Source organism: Hydra vulgaris, chromosome 04, assembly GCF_038396675.1.
Source record: "Hydra vulgaris chromosome 04, alternate assembly HydraT2T_AEP".
Lineage (NCBI taxonomy): Eukaryota > Metazoa > Cnidaria > Hydrozoa > Anthoathecata > Hydridae > Hydra > Hydra vulgaris.
This window is the reverse complement of record NC_088923.1, coordinates 42,679,528-42,701,297: the sequence shown is the minus strand read 5'-3', so window position 1 is coordinate 42,701,297 and position 21,770 is coordinate 42,679,528. Positions and strand designations below refer to the sequence as shown.

Sequence of the window (21,770 nt, the reverse complement as noted above, 5' to 3'; positions counted from 1 at the left end):
AACAACTTGGAAAAACAAATGTAGAACATGGCAGATAGATGATGCTTCAAATGCCTTATCACCCATGGTTATCTGCTTCAGAGTGTCAATTTTTTTCACCAACTTCATGCAATCATTGCCATTGAAATGACCACCATGGTACAGCTGTAATGGTATATGTATTGAAGTCAACCATTCCTTTGTTTTTGACAAAACTTGAACCAAGTGCTTAATAAGAAGGTTAACAACGCCAAGAAGTAAATGAAGTTTCATTGGAGATTCTAAGATTAGTTTTTCATTTGGGAATCGAAGTATTGGTGGATGAACAGCATTCTCGAATTCTTTTGACTTCTCTAGATCAGCACCAGAAAAAACAAAACTTTTGATGTTGCTCTCTGATTGTTCCAAATGTTCTGAGTAGGGCACAGTTGTTCAAATTTGTCGACTCAATGTTGCACCAGCAGCAAAGATGCTTGCAACTGTGAGACTGAATTCCACAGATAATATTTGCAAGCTTCATGTCACATGACAGAATCAATTTGTCAATTAATTCATTAACTTGCATTAGGTCCAAAATCAGTTTGATATTGCCAAATGCATCAGGGGTGTTTTCAGAGATTGCTACAATTAGTTGCTTTTTGACATCTGTGCTTTTAATATTTTCCCTTGAAGCCAACTTAATTGACTTTTTTACTGGATTTTGTTGTTCTGTTTGGTGTTCAGAAATTAGACTCAAACTATCTTTGAAAAAGGACCCTCCACCATCAAGGCCCAGTTTCACAGTGTCTGAGCATATCAAATCTTTTGAAACTGTGATGTTTTTTTTTCAGGGTTTTTAAATTGATGCAATGAACAATGTCACAAACCTCATTAGAATCTGGCAATTTTACATTGGTAGCAATAAAAAAATCTTTTTGGCTAGATCCTGCTGATGCAAATTTCTGTTGAAAATTTAGCTCAAGAAGGCGAACTGGACTAATTTGGTTTAGAAAAGATCCAAGCTTTCTGATTTTATTGTTTGAAAGCCCAGTACTCTGCTGAATATCAACCATATTTTTTGTTGTCAAAAGGTCTTGAAAGAGTGAATGAGCTGCAGATGTTCCTTCTAAATCAGTTACTTCACATATAAATTGTATTGCTCAGAATGTACAGAATAATAAAATAACTAACCTTTTCTTATCGGAAGAGGTTTGCCATGAACTTGACCAAGAGGAATTGTTCTGCCCGGAGATGCTTCTTTCGATGCAGTGACAGATGAAGCAACTTGTTATGCGCCCACAGAATCTTCCAATGCATATTGATATAAGTTTGCACGGCGAATTGTATCACTGCAGTTGTGAGAAATTCCACGAGCAATGATAGACTAGCCTTTTGTGCATCGTTTTTCAACTGACTTTTTTTCTTTTTGCAAAGATTTTGATGCAAGACCCTTTTCAAATAGATGCTTTTCTTTGCCTTTAACCTTCGCAATTTGACAAATAATGCAATCACAACATGTTGTAAGTCGTGTTAATGGTTTCACAATAATGGAATCAAAACTGTAGAGTTGTATTGTCTTTAAGGCATTTGCTCCATCACCCATTTTTTTCAGGTTGCAATGGCATGTAGCACAAATTCCAAGTGGCACTCTTTCATCTTAAAAGAGTACCACTTCGAAGTTTTTCGCATCATGACTATCGTAAGTTTAGTGTTACATCTTTTTATTTCATTTATGTGCAAATTCTTTGTGCTGAATTTGTCTCCAAGGAAATAGTTTTGCAATCAATTATGATTGTCTGAAGAGAGTATGACAAATATTGGTCCGGAGGGAACTGCTTGTGTAGCAATTACTAATGATTATTTAAAGAGAATATTCTAAATGACTGTCCAAAGGAAATTGGTTGTGTTGCGGTTGTTAGAGTATGGTAAAAAGCAATCTATTTTTGCTAACAAATATTTGTAAAGTATCAACAAAAAAAAACAAAAAAATGCAAAGCTAAATATCTCCCTTGGATTTTAATCCAGGATTTTAAAATTTATTGTTTTGGAGTCCCCAATATATATAGAATCAACCCTTAAAAGGGCAATTTTGGGATATTTAGCCGCCAAAAAAGTCAATATTTTCAAAATAGTCAGCAATAGTGCTCGATTGCACACCATTCCTGTCCAAACCTGTTTTTATAAAGTTATTCCATCTTTTGTTTTTTAAATAGTGTTGAAAATTGTGTTTTAGTGGCCAAAGTGGTTAGCTTGCTGCGCTTCCGAAGTCACTTTCTGTTGCTTGCATGTTAATTTTTTAAAATCTTTTCCAACCATCTAAAATACTAATTGAAACATTTTTAAAGTTCTATTGTTGATTTTTAAAGATATAGTATACTAAAACAAACAAAAGAGAGTTTTTTAGAAGCCTATAGTTGCAATAAGCATCAAAACAGCAATTAAAATTTTTTGCACATACATTACGATAAGATACTTAAGTTATTAATGTGCTTAGGTAATTAGTCTATGCGTTCAATACACATAAAAGAGAAAACTTTTTTTTAGAAATAGTCGGTGTAGAATAGAAATAGTCGGTGTAGAATAGACTTATTAAAAACATCTAAATCACTGATTTAGATGGGTCTGTTTCCTAATTATATGATTAGAAAATAAATAATCAACATTTCTTGCGGACAATGTCAATTTATTTTTTTTTTACCTAATTTTTGTTATTCAGTAAAAATATAAAATCACCTCAAAAGGAAACTAATTAATATGATAGGCTACTTTCCCTCTTTATATAAGTAAAAAATTCTACAGTTTATTTATTATATTTAATCAATGCAAATTAGTGAATATATAAATGTATATATGCCATATATTCAAACAAATTAGAAACTGAATCAAAGCACAAATGAACTTTGCATAACTAGCAATAAATATGTGATCTTTTAAATGGTGCTAAGACTGATTGACTAAAGTAGCTTTTTCTGAGCAATTTTTCGTTGGCGGACATGTCAACAAATAGTTCCTGCAAAATCATGGTGCTTTAGTCCATTGATAACTTTTTTAGTGTAAATCAAGAATTCAAATATGTGAATTAAAATTAAATCCGAAATACAAGTTATTGTTAATAATAAAAAATTGTTTTCAAGATATTTAATAAACTTGAAGTAAAAATATTTTTTTTTACTTAAGTATTTAAGATAAATTTATTTTTTACCTTTATTTTTAAAATTATTTTACATTTTATATAAAACCTTTTATCATAAAAATACATAAAAAGTAACATAATGTTAATATTTAAATCGTAGGAATAGGTGCTGCTTTTGCTGTTCTAAGCGATAAAGATAAACGAAAACGCTATGATCAATATGGTGAACAACTTGGTCCTTCACAGTCTACACAAAGATACCATAGGGAAGAGTTTTTTGAAGGTGTAACTAACACTTATATAATTTTGTACTCAAGTTTTTTAATGCCATGTAATATAAAATATTTGTTTCAAAAGATTTTGCAACTACAAAATTATAAATTAAATAAACATATTTAGGAGATGTGTCACCAGAAGATCTGTTCAATATGTTCTTTGGTGGTGGCTTTCCTCAAGGTAAGGTTTTTTTTAGTTGTTATATGGGTTTAGGTATTTTAAAGTTTTTTCTCTTATGTTCTTAGGGTTATCTTTTGTTATCTTTTGCACACTTTTTTTTTGAACACCAAACTTTTATGATCTAGACAATTTGGTTAGAGTTTTAGATTTTTTGTGTACTTTGTTCTGCACAAAATGTAATTTAAAACATCATGATAAATGATGTTATAAATGACAAGCTGGAGATTCTGAAATATAAATATAATATATATATATATATATATATAATATATATATATATATATATATATATATATATATATATATATATATATATATATATTATATATAATATATATATATATATATATAATATATATATATATATATATATATATATATATATATATATATATATATAACATGCAAGTTATTTTATGCGGTGGTTTTACGGTTTCTTTAAACAATTTCTAAATTTAATACAGTGTACAAAATAAATTAGCAGAATAATTACAAATAAATTTATTGTTAAATTAATTACAAAATAAATTCTTAATTAAAGTTTTAGAGTGTGGTTTTAGTCAATTTTCAAGGCAAAGTTGAGGGTGGTTAAGCTTAGTTAGAAAACTTACTGTGTGTTGTAGAAACCATCTAAAATACTGTTTATAATAGAAACCCATCTAAAATACTAATGAATGTTTTTTTAACCTCTTAATAAGTTTATTAATGCTCATCTACTGATGTTCAAAAAATTTTTTATATTATTTTTGCTTTTGATAATTTTTGTTTATTACAGTTTCAAAAAAAAGTGCTTTTATTTTTTAAATAGTAAATTTAAATTTATTTTGTAATTGTTCTTATAGTTATATTGTTTGAATGATTTTTAAATTGATTTAAAGTTAAATTTGCAATGCAGTAATATTTTAAAGTATGCTATTGCTGCAATGTATCTTTTAATTGTATAATTACCAAAGTTACACGTGTTATACTTTTTCCTTACGCCATGTAATCTCTTGTCAAGGCCTGATATATTATTAAAAAATGTTCAACTTTTTGAAAAAACTTTTTTATGTTTTGTTAAACTGTTATGAACAGATTTATGAGTATGATTAGAACAGATTATGTGAATTAATAACTGCTAACCAGTATCATTATAAGTTATTGGCATATTTTTTAAAATGAAAGAATTTCAGAATTTTTAATATACTTGATGGGTCCTAATATTCACTAATATTAGAACCCATCAAAGTTTTTGTGTTCAATAGAAATCTCAAAAACTCATCTAAAATCAAAAAATATTTTTATACTTTTTTATTATAACTAATAGAACATCATTTGCGTCTTAAGAATGTCTATTTTCTAACTTTTTCTTTTTTACTATAAAAATCGCCATAAATGTATGTAATAAGTTTATGGCAAACTTTATTATAGCATTCTTAATCTACCACCTTGTTAGCTACTACCTTTGTCCAAGCTGTTAAGTTTGCTGTTTATGTTTGTGAACCATTTTTGTTTTGTTTGATGCTTGTTTTAATGTGTTCATATTATCAGGAATTCAATAGTTGTTGTACATCCAGCTGTTGTATCTTGTAGTTGCCCTGATGTTTGATTAGGCATTTTCAGCCAGTTCATTAGCAGAACATTTGGGGTGCATTCAAGTTCTTTTTCTTTTGTCAGTATTACAATAAATATTTTTCTGTAAAATGGTAAGATGGATAGCACCTTTAATACCAGTGGATTACCTCTGACCTTAACTAAAGCCTAAAAGATCTAAAAAAACTAAAGATCTAAAAGGGCTATCTTTTTTTTAGAGTATAAAAAAAATTTTTATACTTTAAAAAACAAGTTTTTATTCAAAAAAGCAATTTAAGCAAAGTTTAAGCAGTTTAGTTATAAAAGCTTTTTTAGCAATTTTTTGGTTAGTTTTATGTTTTATATAATAAACTTATATGAAGCAACTTTTTATTATCATATATGCAACTAATATTCTTTTGTTATTAACTTCTATGTGACAATATGTTTTTTATCATCAAGGTCATGTTTATACTTACCGTCAACAACCAAGACAGCATCGAAACAATCATCAACAACAGGTTTTTTTTTAATTCCTAATTAACATTGAAATCTTAGTTTTTCTCTCTTTATATGATAATAATAAATACTAATAACACAATTATTTATATATATCAATTACTACATATATAATTATATATATATATATCAATTACTACATATATAATCAATAAAGATTCAATGTTGAAATAATGTGGAGTTTTCTACACTATATTGATTCATTTTTTAATTTGAAAGGCCTTGGTATTATTAAGTTAATTTAGTAACTAATTTATATTAAAGTATATTAGAAATGCCTAAAACAAGTGCAACAATATAGTATATGACTATTTAATAAAGAAAATTTAAACTAAGTAAAAACTCGGGAAGGCATACACATATTTTGAGGGTATTTGTTATCTAGGAGGGGGGGGGGGGTATCACTGTAATAACAGTAATTAAACAATATTTTAAAATGTTATTTACAAAATGGCATCACACATTAAACCAACTGTTTCTTCATGAAACAATATTTCAAGTTTAGCATAGATTCTTTTGTACCAGTTCGATTTCTTTATATTTTTTTCTATAACATATGATTTTATAGGAAAAATTTACAGTAAATATTTTATCAATGTATAACACAATATTGTTTTAATCCGTATAATATATATACATATTAATAAATGAATATTCGTGGTCTTCAAAGAAACTTTTCTACTGTTGAGTCTTATCTCTTGCAAAGTTCACCAGACCTACTTGCTCTTTGTGAGACTAATTTGAGTTCAGCTGTCTCATCTTGCGATCTTAGTGCTGATGGTTATCTTCCTTTAATTCGAAAAGACTCCAAAAGTCACATGCTTGGCCTGGACATTTAAATTTGTAAGAATTCACCCATTTGTTGTGAAACTAGTTTGAATCCACAGACTATTCTTTCATGTGCTTTCGTTTAGCACCACTTTACTCTATTGCCTTTCTATTTGTTCTATATTGCTCTCCTTCATCTCAAGATTGCACTCTTTTTGATGTTATTTCTGATCATATTGACCAAGCCCTCTCTCTTTATCCATCAGCTAATATAGTTGTTGTCGGTGACTTTAATACTCACCACTCTGAATGGCTTGGCTCTAGTGTCAGTGATTCTGCAGGCATTAAAGCCCACAACTTTTGCCTTTCTCAATCCCTAACTCAAATAGTCAACTTTCCAACTCGCTTTCCTGACAACCCGAATCATTTACCTTCTCTACTCGACTTATGTCTTGTTTCTGATCCTAGTCAGTGCTCAGTTTCTCCACATTCACCCTTAGGTGCTTCTGATCACAGTTTGATTTCTCTAAAACTAATATCTCATTCTTTTTCATCACCTGAATCCCCCTATTATCAAACCTCGTACAACTACAGTAAAGCTGACTGGGATTCTTTCCATGATTTTCTTTGTGATGGCCCTTGGGTAGAAATATTTTGTTTTCCTGTCGACAAGTGTGCTTCTTACATAACTTTGTGGATTCAGGCTGGCATGGAATCTTCTGTTCTCTCTCGACGATTCCAGGTCGGGCCTCACTCTCCTCCATGGTTTTTTTCATACTTTTTACATACCAATTGAAACCGTTACTTCCCTATTTATCAGCAAAACAATTCTCCAGAAAACAGACGTCTGTTTATTACTGCTAGAAACAATTGTAAAAAGGTTTTGTCTAACGCCAAAACCCACTATTTTCAGGTCATGAACTCTCATATCTCATCTCAAAAATAAGGCTCTCTTGACTTCTGGAGAATCTTTAATAATATCAATAATAAAGGCAAATCTTTAATTCCATCTCTCTTGTATGGTTCAGACTTTGTCACCTCACCTAAAGACAAAGCTGAATTGTTTGCTAAAAACTTTTCATCAATATCATTTCTTGATTCCACTAGTTGCGTTCTACCTGAAATTGCCAACAAACAGGTTGATCCATTGCTTGCTATTCGTATCACTCCAGCTTCTGTATCTAAAGTGATTTCCTGCCTAGACTCTTCTGCAGCTTGTGGCCCGGACAACATACCTGTTATTGTCTTGCAGAAGTGTTCTCCGGAGCTGTTGTCTATACTCTCAAAACTATTCAACAAGTGCTTATCAGAGTGTTGTTTTCCAGCCTGCTGGAAAGCGACATCTGTTATCCCCATCTTCAAAAATTTTGGAGAGCAATCTGATTCGTCTAGCTACCGTCCCATTAGTCTTCTTCCTATCATAAGCAAGGTTTTTGAATCTTTAATTAACAAACACTTAATTTCTCATCTTGAATCTAATAACTTACTTTCTGACCATCAATATGGATTTCGATCTTCTCGTTCTACAGCTGATTTGCTAACAGTAATAACTGATAGGTTTTGTCAGGCATTAGATAAAGGTGGAGAGGTTAAGGCCACCACTCTTTATATTTCAAAAGCTTTTGATAAAGTTTGGCATGCTGGTCTGCTCCATAAGCTTTCTTCTTATGGTGTATCCGGCAACATCTTTAAGATTATTGAATCCTTCCTTTCCAATCGTAGTATAAAAGTTGTCCTCGATGGACAGCACTCTTCTTCTTATTCTGTAACTTCAGGGGTTCCTCAAGTTTCTATCCTTGGCCCTAAACTCTTTTTAATTTACATTAACAATCTTCCAGATATTCTCATCTAAGGTGGCATTGTTTGCTGATGATACTACCATTTATTCTTATCGTGATAAGAAACCAACACCCTCTGATTGCTTTGGGGGGGGGGGGCATTTGAGCTTGAAAAGGATCTCACTTCTGCTACAGCATGGGGCTCACAGTGGCTGGTGAACTTTAATTCAGATAAAACTCAAATTTTTTCACCCAATCGTTAATGCAATAATTTAGATCTTCCTATATTTATGAGCGGTGATGTACATCGATGTACTCGATGAATCTGCTAAGGTTGCATCTCTTTATTGAGCTCGTCACTTTCTTACTTTGGATTCTATTCTCTATCTCTATAAATTTCAAATCCAGGGTTGTATGGAATACTGTTGCCATATCTGGGGCGGTTCTTCTAATGATGCCCTTTCTCTTTTAGACAAGGTGCAAAAACGCATTGTAAACTTAGTTGGACCTGCTCTTGCAGCCAACCTCCAACCATTATCACATAGTCGTAATGTTGCTTCTCTTTCTCTTTTCTACAAATACTATAATGGGCACTGCTCTAAAGAGCTAGCGTCTCTTGTGCCATCTACTAAAATTCATTCTCGTGTTACTCGTCATTCAGCTAAGTGTCATCCTTTTTCTGTAACAGTTCCTAAGTGCTCCAAAAGTGCTTATTCGTCTAGTTTTTTTCCTCGAACATCGTCTTTGTAAATTTGCTTCCTTCATCTTGCTTTCCTGATTCATATAATTTGCAATCCTTTAAGTCGTCTGTCAATTGTCATCTTGCTTTACAATCTTCATCTTTTTCCTTTCAGTAACTTCCAACTTTAATAAGTGGCTGCTTGCAGCCTTGTTGGGAGTGAAGATGTTTAAAAAAAAAAAAAAAAAGAATATTAAATTAATATATACATAATATATGAAAATAATTTTAATCACAATATATTATCAATGTATATGGTTATTTTTAATAGAATGTATCCTCTGTGTATCCATTAGTTCAATTGCTACCAATCCTTCTAATTGTTTTGTTTTCACTTCTGTCACCATACCTGATACCTGAACCTATATACAGTTTTCAACAAACATCGTAAGTATATGGTGTTTTAATGCCATAGTTTATTTAATTTACTACATAGTTAATTAGATTTACTTAATTTTGTATTTATGTTTGTAATAATTGAAGCAATTCATAAATTAATTATGAATTTTTAATTTTTTTTATGAAAAATATAATAGGTTATATAAAATATTAGTTATATGAATCTATACAAATAATTAAAAAAAAAAAAAAATTTTAAAAAATGCAAAAAAGAAGATGTATATAAATGTATATAATGTATATATCAAATTTAAAATAATAAAAATCATAAATTTCCATTATCAAGTTTAAAATAATGTTAAAATTATCAAATTCAAAAGTTATTTTAAATGTATAAAGCATTAACATATACAAATGTATGTAATATAAAAAAAGTATTTAAAATAAAATACAATAAGTTATGAAAAGTTTAAGGTTCAATATGCTGATATAACAGATTAATCAACATAATTATCATCCATAATTTTTTTTTAATTTTTTCTGTATGCTTTGTAAGTATCTTCTAGAATTTTTCAGCTGAGTAGATAAAAGAAGATTTCCTAATATATTTTGTATTAATAAAAAATTCTTAAAATTAATCAGTATATATATATATATATATATATATATATATATATAATATATATATATATATATATATATATATATATATATATATATATATATATATATATATATATATATATATATATATATATATACAGCGGTGGCCAAAAATTAAAGACCACTCTTTTTTTTTTTAAATTTATTTTTAACCTTAGTATAATTTTATTTTGGGAAAAGGTATCAAAAAAAGAAAAACATTTTTAGAAAGAATTTTTATTGTATTTTATATTTATCATAAAAGAATTTATAATTTTTTTTACAAAATAATGTTAAAAAATTAAAAAACTGACTAGTAAAAAATATAAATGGGAAAAAAATTGGACAAAATTTTAAGACCAGTTTCAAAAATATTTCAAAAAGCAATAAAAAAATAATTTAGAAACGTGTTGTTCCTCCATTTGTTTTTAAGCACTCTTGTACTTGTTCTGGCATTGAATTCATTAAAGTTTTGATTACTTCATCAGGCACATTTTTCAAATGATGAGAGATAGAAGATTTCAAATCTTCCAAATTGTAAAGGTGTTCTTTACCAGGCTTGTGATCAAGCCACGACCATAAATTCTCTATTGGATTCAAGTCTGGACTATTGGCAGGCCATGGAAGCACTTGAATTTTATTAGAATTGAACCAATCGCTAACAACATGCGCTTTATGACACGGCACATTATCTTGCTGGAAAATAAATCCATCTTGCAACTGCCATAAATCAATGCTAGGAATAAGCGAGTTTTCCAAAATTTCGATGTACCTTTCTTTGATGAGTCTACCATCGAATAAATGAAAAACGCCAACTCCACAGGCACTCATACAGGCCCAAATGCCTAAATGAACCACTGCCTTGTTTTGTTCGTTTCAAAATGCATGATTCATCAAACCGTTCGCTTGGAAGTCTATGCAACATTACGCGACCTTTTCTGTTGTCTACCTCAACGTTCATTTCATCACTAAAGACCACACGGCTACACTGATCTGTTGACCAATTTTTATGTAGTTTGCACCACTCTTTCCTGGCAAATTTTTGTTTTTTATTTAAGCGTGGTTTTTTTGCAGCAGCACGCCATAAATAATTTAAATTGTGGAGGACCCTTTGCACAGTTCTAGGGCTTGCTTTCAGACCATTTGACAGTGTCCATTTTGTAGACAAGTCTGTAGATGATGCTTGTCTGTTTTCTTTCATTAATCTCACTAACGAGCGAACATCACAGTCATTAGAAATTTTATTGCGTCCAGTTCTATGACGATCATTAATTGACCGGGTCTCTTTGTATCGTTGAATTATGTTAATAATGCAAGAGTGAGACCTTCCGAGCTTTTCTGCTATTTGTCTGATGCTATAGCCTTCTTCTTTTAATACAAGAGCCGCGTATCTGTCTTTTTCTTCGATCTTTGCACACATTTTTGGAATATTTTTATATCCTTATTGCAATTCAAAAAATAAATGTTTATTTGATATCGAAACTCAGGTTTCGACATTTTATTTTATAGCCAACATAATAAGCAATTAAGACAGTTAAAAAAAATAATGGATTATTATTTTTAATAAGTGCAAACTAAAGATTTGAAAGTGGTTGTTAAATTTTGTCCAATTTATTTAAAGAAGATTTATAAGTACTCATCATTTTTTAATAAGTTAAACGCTATTTAATTAGAATTAGATTAAAAAAATTATACCACTTTAATCCGTATGTTTTAATAAAGAAGATATTGAAAAAAAAAATTAATATGTCAATTAGAATCTTCTTAATTTTAATTTAAAGATTAAGAAACCAACTAAAAAATGAGTGGTCTTTAATTTTTGGCCACCGCTGTATATATATATATATATATATATATATATATATATATATATATATATATATATATATATATATATATATATATATATATTTTTATATATAGTTTATTTTCTTCTTCTTTTTGCATTCCATCATCAACTACCTCATTAATATCTGGAACAATTCTTTATCTGTTATTACATTTCCGATAACCGAATCATCATCAACTGTTAACATATCTTTGTAAATTAGGTCATTTGAATCCTCATTGCAACTGATTGATTGAATGTTTTAATACAGATAATTATTCATATGTTTGGTACTCCCTCTTTAAATCCTACTTTGTGGAAGCAGTTGATACTTTTTCTAAAACTTTATTTCAAAAATAAACCAGCATTTTTATAGCATCAATAGATTAAAGAAAATTGTTTTCAATAGTCAATAACATTTATGATCTTGTTAATTAAATTAGTTTGGTATTTGCACTTCAACGATCATATGGCTTCTTGATCCATCGGCAAACAAAAAATTGTGTTTGGGGAAAGAGGGATATTACAAAAAATTGTGTTTGGGGGAAGATCAATTATCAATTTTCTCAATATTCGGATGAGCAGTACAATTATTAATAACCAATCATTTTGCTATCTTGCATCCTTCTAATTCAAACTTTCTGTCACATTCTCTGACCCACTCTTCAAATATTCTGAGCCACTCTTCTAATAGTTCTGAAATCATCCAGCTCTTTTTTTAAGCATGGTAACAGCATGAAGTGCTTCTAATTCCCCTAAAGCAAAAAAAGTTTTGCATTAAGGGAATTAGAAGAAATAATAAAATATCTGATATTGTTTTAAATAAATCATTGTTTTTTTTTGTTAGCTATCAAATCATCAGATCCAAGTTCTTTTGCATTATGCAAAGCTTTAACTTCCATAGAACAAAAACGTTTTGGTGTTGGGAGTTTAAAAGCCACATATTACATGATTTATCTAAATCCTCATTTAGAAAGTTGTATTTTTCTCAACTTCAAATTATATTGTTTTTTTTCTTTTATCTATCCAGACATTGCTTGCTTTTGGACGCCATTTTTTTTTTAGATGTATACAGATAATTCTCTGTTTATTTATTTTAGTATTTTGTACTTATTTGTTGTAGTTTTTGTTTTTAGCATAGTTTTGTAGCATCTCTTAGCCTTTGACATCTTGTTTTAGTAAATATAATTTAATTGAAGCTTAACAAATTAAAGTTATTTGTGAGTATGTTTAGCTGGTTATACTTGACGCATGCACTTATATGTAATTTGTAATAAAAGTCCTAGTTAAGCAAGGTTTTTTGCCAAAGAAACCCAAAAAAATTGTGATTAGTCTGATATAACTAGGGTATCACTTAAGCAGGTTATTTTATAATAAGTTGATAGAGAAAGTTCAAGAATAATACAAATCCATCAGCCTTAATAAAAGTATAACTAATCCAATGTATAACATTCTACTGTAGCTACATTAAAAACTCAACATGAAACAACAGTAACAATGTTAAGTTAAATTTTATTCAGCATTTAATTATTTAACATTTTTATATAATTCCTTTATTTTATAATTTGGTTAACATAGCTTTTTTAATTTATGTTTCTTTATTATTTCTATTTTAGGCAATACAGATATCCATTCAAAACAATTAGACATAAAATTCCATTTTATGTCAAGGTAACGTTTTGAAAACATTATGATTTTTTTTGTTGTTGTCAAATTTATGTGTCTGCATAGATACATGTTCAATTTGCTTAACAACAGTCATTAAAATAATCTGATAAAATTTTCTTAACAAAAATCAAGCATCTTTTAATTAAAAGTTAAGTATATTAAGTCCTAATTTTTAATTTATTTATGTAATATTTCAGTCTGATTATCTCAGACCATCATCATACATAAAGAAAAAATACAATAAAAAATCAATGCACATCAGAGGAAAAAAAAAATGGAAGGAATTAAATTTTTTAGAAATAACAGTAATAACTTTGATTTTAAAATCCGTTGAAAATCTGCAATTACGAATATATAAATAAAACCAAATTCCCACATTAATCAGGCAATAACTTCTCGAGTCTTTAAAGGTTTATATCAAGTGCATCAAAATTTTTTTCCCAAAATAACTTGAAGATTAAATACAATTGATGTTTGTCAAAATTGTTCGTAACAGATTGGAGTTAGAGCTTACAACAAAAAATCTCAAAATCAAAAACAATCCTGTTGATGTAGTTGCAGATAAAACAGAAAATGGTTACATAACAATAAAACTCCAATTGATTTCTAGACTTGGATGAAAATTGAGAAATCAGGAGATATGGTGTTAAGTTAATTTTATAGTAAATACATTTTAAAGTAAAGTTATATTTACAACACCGTCAACTTTAAAAACAATTTTATGTAATAACAAATCCAAATTATTACCAAATAGCAATCTTGGTGTGTATTAGCTTAAGTGTTCATGTGATGGCATTTATATTGGAGAAACAAAAAAGAAACTTATACAAAGAAGTATTAGACATCAGGTAAACAGCATGAAAGGTAATTGACATGCTTCCGGAGCCACAGAACACTGCAAGGATTGCCACGGTTTATTTAATTATATGCACACCAAAATAATCACACTTAATTCTAACTACCAAATAAGAAAAATAAGAGAATCCCTTGAGATTACTTATGCCTAAATAATTTAACAAATTAAAAAAGATAAGATAAGACACTTCTACTTTTGAACAAGTACAACAATGTTAAAATTGCATCAAATAGCTGGAGACCTCTTTTCAAAAAAATCATTGAAATCTCAAAATAGTTTTCACCTTACGTCAGTTCATCTTTATAATGTCTTCTTAAACGTTTTCTACAATTTATATTTAAAGTACTTAATACTTAATACTCAATACTTAACTTTACTCTAAAAAAAAAGTACTTTATTGACATAGATGTGTTTAACATTATTTTCTTTTTTTATATAAAACAATATGTTTTGTATAAATTTTTTGTATAAAAGTTCAAAAAGTCAAGTTTATATACTATAGTGAATTTACAAATAATTTTGGAACACCTAAATTAATTATAAAATGAATGCACACAAAATATTGATTATACAAAATGACTGATAGGTGATATTTTTTACTGGGTCATGTACTGAACCATTAATGCATTTCCAAAAAAAATTTGGGAAGTGGTAGAATTCAAACCACGGATATTCCATGCGTTATGTAAATGCTTTATCCAAATAAGATAAATACTTACGAACAAATAAATATAATTTTATAATAAAAAAAGATAAATGTAAAAGTATACGTATGCATTGCATAGACATTCATCTCATATAATAAAACTTTTAAATGGCCATGACCAAGTTGTTTAAAATAAAATACATGAATATAGTGTATACAATACGTGAACATGCAAGATGAAAAACTGCTAGCTTTTCCTGGGAAGGCTTGATTATATATATTTATACATATCTGCTATAGTGTATTTATGTTAAAATTTGCTTACTAGTTTTGGTTACCTTTATAGCATATAGCTTTTTCAAAAAAGTAGGAAGAAAGATAAAAATAATGAAAAAAATATTGCTGCCTCATGCCAAACCCTAAGTCCGTGTAGCGACATTCCTTTGTTGCATCAGGCTATAAGATTGTTGATGTATTTACTGAAACCCCCCACCGCAGGCTATCATCATGTTTATCTAAAAACACATTTATAGTTGCATATATATATATATATATATATATATATATATATATATATATATATATATATATATATATATATATATATATATATATATATATATACATACATATCAGTGGTGTACCACCATGTTTTTTCCTGGTTGCCCTTTGGGGGACTGAAAAAGTTTTAATTTCTCATTTGAGTCATTGGCTATGATAATCAGTAGTCCGGTATAATAGGTTTATGTAAAGCCAAAAATGTGAAAGCCAAATAAAAGTTTTATAAAAAGAAAAATATTTTATTATTCTCTCTCAATCAAATTTAATTGAATGTTTAAAACATTATGTTTTTAATGTTTTAAACATTTTTTATTATACTTGTTTTTTTTTTAAAGAAAAAAAATTTCCACAAAAAAATTTTCATGTGCATCATTAATTGCATTCTAAAAATAATTTTTCACGTGCATCTTAATAATGTTTTTTATTTTGTTAATTTTGTTTGACAAAGTTAAACTAAAAATTTATTTTACTAATGAAAAATAAAAAAGATTCAGCATTATTAATGATTCAACTACCCATTCTCATGATTCAAAATGCGACTATAAGGTTTAAAAAATGATACATAGCATTTGGAATTGAAAGAAAATGTAGTTTTAAAAGTCATTTTAAATTAAGAAAAATGGTGCTTCAAAATGCAACAACAACATTTAAAAAAATAGTACATTCGCACTTCGAAGTATTAAATTGCGTGTCGGCTTCTTTTTATTAAGTTTTGTAAAATTATATAACGCGCCGTAGTGTACTCATTGTTAAACGAAGTGTTTACTACTTTAAATGCTTCTTAAAGTTTCCTTTTAAATAATCGTAAGGAATAAAATCTTCATAGATCATAATATGGTTTTATTATTATAAATCATCCAGATAATATTTTAAAAATCCGGAAAATTGTTTGGATAAAATATCAAGAATATATCGTTCCCTTTAAGTTTGCTTATAGCTGAGTTGTTTCCATTTTTTTTTTAATTTTTCTAATTTTTGTATAAGTGATGAGTGAAAAGCTTAAATAACAAATATATACCTAAACTTGTATGTATGGAAAACAATTTGAATATCCGGAATAACTAAAAGTCAATTGCTTTGAAAATAACAAGCTTTGATTTTTTGTGTTTGGTTGTAATTTGGCATAAAGTTTTATTTGAAATTAATTTAACAAGCAAACAACTTCAATCAGCTTTAATGAATATTTCAGAGGTTTAAATGTCAATGGAAAGAACTATTTTTTAAGAAATTTACAAACAAAAATTTTGACTTATTTGTATTTTTGTTTATTGTTATTGAAAATTTTGACTTTTTTGAGTTATTTGTATTGCACAAAAACTTGCTCTTTTTTAAAGGTAAAAGAAAGCTTTTAAGCAGAATCTGGCTCCACAGCAGCATAGGCAACTGCTGTGGAGCCAGGATTTTTAAAGAAGCCACCCAGCAAGAAATTAATTTTTTTTTTAGATAAATTAAATTTTTCTTTTTTTATTAAATTATATAAATAAATAAAAATAGAAATAAAATTTTTATTTTTACATTCCTATTATTTAATTTCTGACAATAGTGTTTTTCTTTGCACGCCCAAAAACTTTAATAAATCTACCTAAAAGATGGGAGCATTTACTTGCCAAATATATGTCTGTATTGCAAATTCTTTGTTCCCACTTCGATTAAATCTGGTACTGGTGAAACCAGAAAACTATATCATCTTTTATTCGGAACAGTGAGATTCATGAGTTAGAGAATTCAGGCCCAATTGGATTGCCTTTTGGCTGTTTTGGCTGAATAGTTTTTACAATACCATGATGAAAAGGTAATAATGGCAATGACAATGATTCCTTCAATCAATATTAAATTCTTTCATAGATGTGTAGATGATAGCCACACTAGTTTTTCTAACTTAAAGCAAGCGGAACAGTTCCAAACAATCCTTAACAGACAACATCCTTAATTAAAATATACTATTGAAGTTGAAAACAAAAATAAGATACTTGACTTTCTGGATATAACTGTTATTAATAATACACAAGGAAAATATGAGTTTAGGTTTACAGGAAGTATACTATAACCAATATCCAAACCAAACCTCATTCTAATCACGATCCCAAAATTTTAAAAGCAATATTCAATGGATACATACGCAGAGCATACTCAATATGCAGCAAAAATCATTTAAAAGATGAGATAAATTTTTTAATTAAAGTGTTTACTGAAAATGGGTACAATGAAAAAATGCTTAAAGATATTGCTTTTCAGGTTCGAAAAAAACGTTTAGCAAATAAAAATAAAATTCTATCAAACTCTAATAACCATCCTACAATTTCTTTACCATGGATACCAATAATATCTCCCAGACTTAGAAGAATATTCAGAAAAGCTGGCTACAGAATTGTTTTTAAATCAAATGCTCACCTAAAAGCACTATTAACATCTAAAAATAAATCAAAATTATCACGCAACAGCCTACCAGGAACCTATTTAATTAAGTGCAAATGCTCCAAAGTGTCGGTGAATCAAAACACCAAAAATTTTTGACTGAAGGCAAGTTAAACCAATCTGCATTATCTTTGCATAAAGTAAATTCCAATGAGGACAAAGAATGGGAAACACTTAAAGTTGAGGATAGAAAATTTGAAAGAAAAGTCTGTGAAGCCTTGGAGATACAAAAACATCAATGTTCTCGAATGTACAGTGGTATGAGTTTGGACAATGGACAATATGTTAAAAAAAATTTTTGGACTTTATTTTTTTCATATTTAAATAAAAGAAACCATTATAAAGATGACATCAAAACTTTTGTTGTTATTTAACGGTCACAACTTTTGTAATTATATTATATTTTATAAATTTTTTTTTTAATTTTCAAACCATTTTTATTACCCCCGAGTGTTGCAACAATAAAATAAACTGAAATTTAGTCACTTCTGTATTTCTAAATTGTATGTAAAAAAATTGTACATCTATGATTATTTGCATTTCAAACATTTGCATTTCAACGGCAAAAGTTGCTGAAACATCACCTATATATAAGATACATCATGATAATATAAGTTGCTGAAACATCACCTATATATAAGATACATCATGATAATATAATTATAATTTAATTAATTTCTAACAAATCAAATCAAATATATTCCAAATAAAGTTTTTACATCAACAATATTTACAAATAGTAATAAGTACTAAAATGGGCAAACCTAGCCACTAGGATGCACACACCAGAGTATTGTAGTGCCGGTCCCATGCCCGGATAAATAGGGAGGGTTGCGTCAGGAAGGGCATTTGGTGTAAAAACTGCGCCAAATCAAATGATGCGGATCAACAATAGGAATTTTATACCGGATCGGTCGGGGCCCGGGATAACAATGACCGCCTCTAGTGCTGTTGCCCAACAGGGCATTAGTGGAAATTGGGCTACTGTTGGGACAAGGAAAAAGAGGAGGAGGAAAGGGGGGAAGAGAGCTCTGAAGCTGAAAGAGAGGAGGATGAGCAGGAAGGTGGAGGTTAAATTTGGTACATTGAATGTGGGCTCTATGACCGGTAAAGGGAGAGAGCAAGCTAATGTGATGGAGAGGAGGAAGTTGTAATTGTGGCTTAGCAACTACGATTTGTAAATAATTTTTTAATTTAAAAAAGTGAGTAACAAATAAAAAACCTTCATTTATTTACTTTATTAAAAGTTTATTATTTTATTAACAATTTTGTTGTAAAAAGATTATTTTTCCAAACATCATTTATTAAGATTATATGGCTGTATATATCATTTACTAAAAAATAATTGCTGCGACTTAACTTGCGTTATAAAAAAAAAAGTTTAAATTACGTTTTGTACAAATTTTTGATGCAGCTGTTATATTGAATTTTGGATAATAAAAAAATGTTTAGGAAGGAAAACCAAAAAAACAATTGTTTTAAAATAATAAACTTAACCAACTTTTTTAATCAGCATATTGATCAGTAACACCTTTAGAAAATTACAATTGAAAAATTTTAAATTGAAATTTTTTTTTTTCTTTCTTTAATTGAAAAAGTTTTTTTTTTAGAAAAACCTTTTCAATTTGAAGAACGGCTAGAGCCTACAAGCATTCCACTACTAGACCTAAAGCAATTCTTCATCTTTTTTAAAGTTGAAAAAGACTTTTCTCCGGAATGGTTTTTAAAAGCAGCATAGAGAAACATATATATATATATATATATATATATATATATATATATATATATATATATATATATATATATATATATATATATATATATATATATATATATATATATATATATATCACAACAATTAAATTAAGCAGAAGTACTTTATGTTTTATCGTTTTTTAAAAAACCACAATAATAATGACTAGAAAGCTTTTTTTAATTAATAGTGTTTTTGTTTTTTATTTTATTAAAATATATTTTTAAAACATGCGCGGAGTGTTGCTACATCGATTTTCTTATAGCCTGCTGCTACAAGGGAGTGCTGCTACATCCACTGAGAGATTGGTTTGGACAAGCAATCTATCATTTAAAAAAAAATTGTTTAAGTTTTTATATATATATATATATATATATATTTACAATAAGCTTATTTATTTCATATCAAAATTACTGACTTTTTAATTTTTTGCTTTTTTCTCCTTCGTAAAATATGTCTTTAAGAAACATAAGGCATTCAGAGTGTCACCCTCAAGAGATGATCTAATTTTGTGATAATGTTGCCACTTGCTGAAAATCCATGCTCTGATTTGACTCTTGTTGGCTACGCAGTTCTCAAATATTGGTAGGAATTTTGCAAATATATACCACGATTTCGAAAACTGCCATCTCAATACATATAACTTTTGATGAATTATTTGAAGCGTTAAATCTTCCTTTGTTGTTACATTTTTTATTTTTCAAAATTACAAAGTCAAGCTTTTCTTTCAATGACAAGTTTACAGCGTTGTCAACAGAATCAATATCGGAAGAAACGCTGGTGGAAGGGAGGGATTAAACGCTTTTTGATTGAGCTGATCTTTCAGTTGAGCAATGGTATTTACAATGGTAAATTTGCTAAGGTGCTTAATAGATAGCGCTGGATCCAAATTCTTGTAACTTTGATGACTCTTGTGCAGAAAATGTTAAATGCTGGGAAAAGATGTACGTTGCTCACTAAATCGTCACACCAACATAGCTTTCAACTTTACAGCTAAATCGGTTTTTCCAAAGTTATCTATCATGAAAATGTTGTATCAGTTAACAACAGTGTTGCATCATTTCGGCACAATGTTTCCACAGCCAGTTTTACTGACACAAGACATGAATTTACAGCTAACATTGCATCGAACTCCTTATCAGTTTCCTCAACTTTGGACTCTAAGTCAATCAGTGAATTGCAAGCAATTTTTCAATTTTAAGAAACGTTCAAACATTGTGTGTTTAACGTAAAGAAGGCGATCGCATCTGCTATATCACAACCCTCTACATATATTTTTAATACCGGTATTGAGCCAAACCAATACGGATATTTGGGTACTTGAAAAAGTCAAGTAATACCGGTATTCCGGTATCGTACTACTGGTATTGGAAGCACTATTTTATATATATGTATATATATATATATATATATTTATATATATGTATATATATATATATATTTATGTATATATATAAATATATATATATATATATATATATATATATATATATATATATATATATATATATATATATATATATATATATATATATATATATATATATATATATATATATATATATATATATATATATATATATATATATGGTAGTCAAAAAGTTTCTTCCATAAACTGTAGTTTTAAAGAGAACGCTAACAAAACAGACCAGAAAAAGTTTAAAAACTTAAACAATTTTTTTTAAAATGATAGATTGCTTGTCCAAACCAATCTCTCAGTGGATGTAGCAGCACTCCCTTGTAGCAGTAGGCTATAAGAAAATCAATGTAGCAACACTCCGCGCATGTTTTAAAAATATATTTTAATAAAATAAAAACAAAAACACTATTAATTAAAAAAAGCTTTCTAGTCATTATTATTGTGGTTTTTAAAAAAATGATAAAGCATAAAGTACTTCTGCTTAATTTAATTGTTTTGAACTTGCCAAATTGTTATTAAAATAGACTTTTTTTACGATAAAAGTCTCTTATGTTTATATATATATATATATATATATATATATATATATATATATATAATATATATATATATATATATATATATTAGGGTGTCCCTAAACAACATTTTTGAAAAATATATGTGGAGACCCCCTTAATGTGTTTTATCTGATACAAAAACACTAGATTTAAAATTTTTTTGAATAAAAAATATTTTAAGGG

General features: G+C 28.3%; 1 protein-coding gene across 1 annotated transcript in view; it reads left to right on the top strand.

Moving 5' to 3' along the window:
• LOC100207309 (dnaJ homolog subfamily B member 12) overlaps positions 1-21,770 on the top strand; it is a 55,599-nt gene that overhangs the window by 20,945 nt on the left and 12,884 nt on the right. Inside the window, exons 4-8 of the mRNA XM_065796396.1 lie at positions 3,252-3,374; positions 3,491-3,547; positions 5,561-5,619; positions 9,174-9,289; positions 13,328-13,382. Of these exons, the coding sequence (XP_065652468.1) occupies positions 3,252-3,374; positions 3,491-3,547; positions 5,561-5,619; positions 9,174-9,289; positions 13,328-13,382 (410 nt within the window). The remainder of the gene's footprint in view (positions 1-3,251; positions 3,375-3,490; positions 3,548-5,560; positions 5,620-9,173; positions 9,290-13,327; positions 13,383-21,770) is intronic.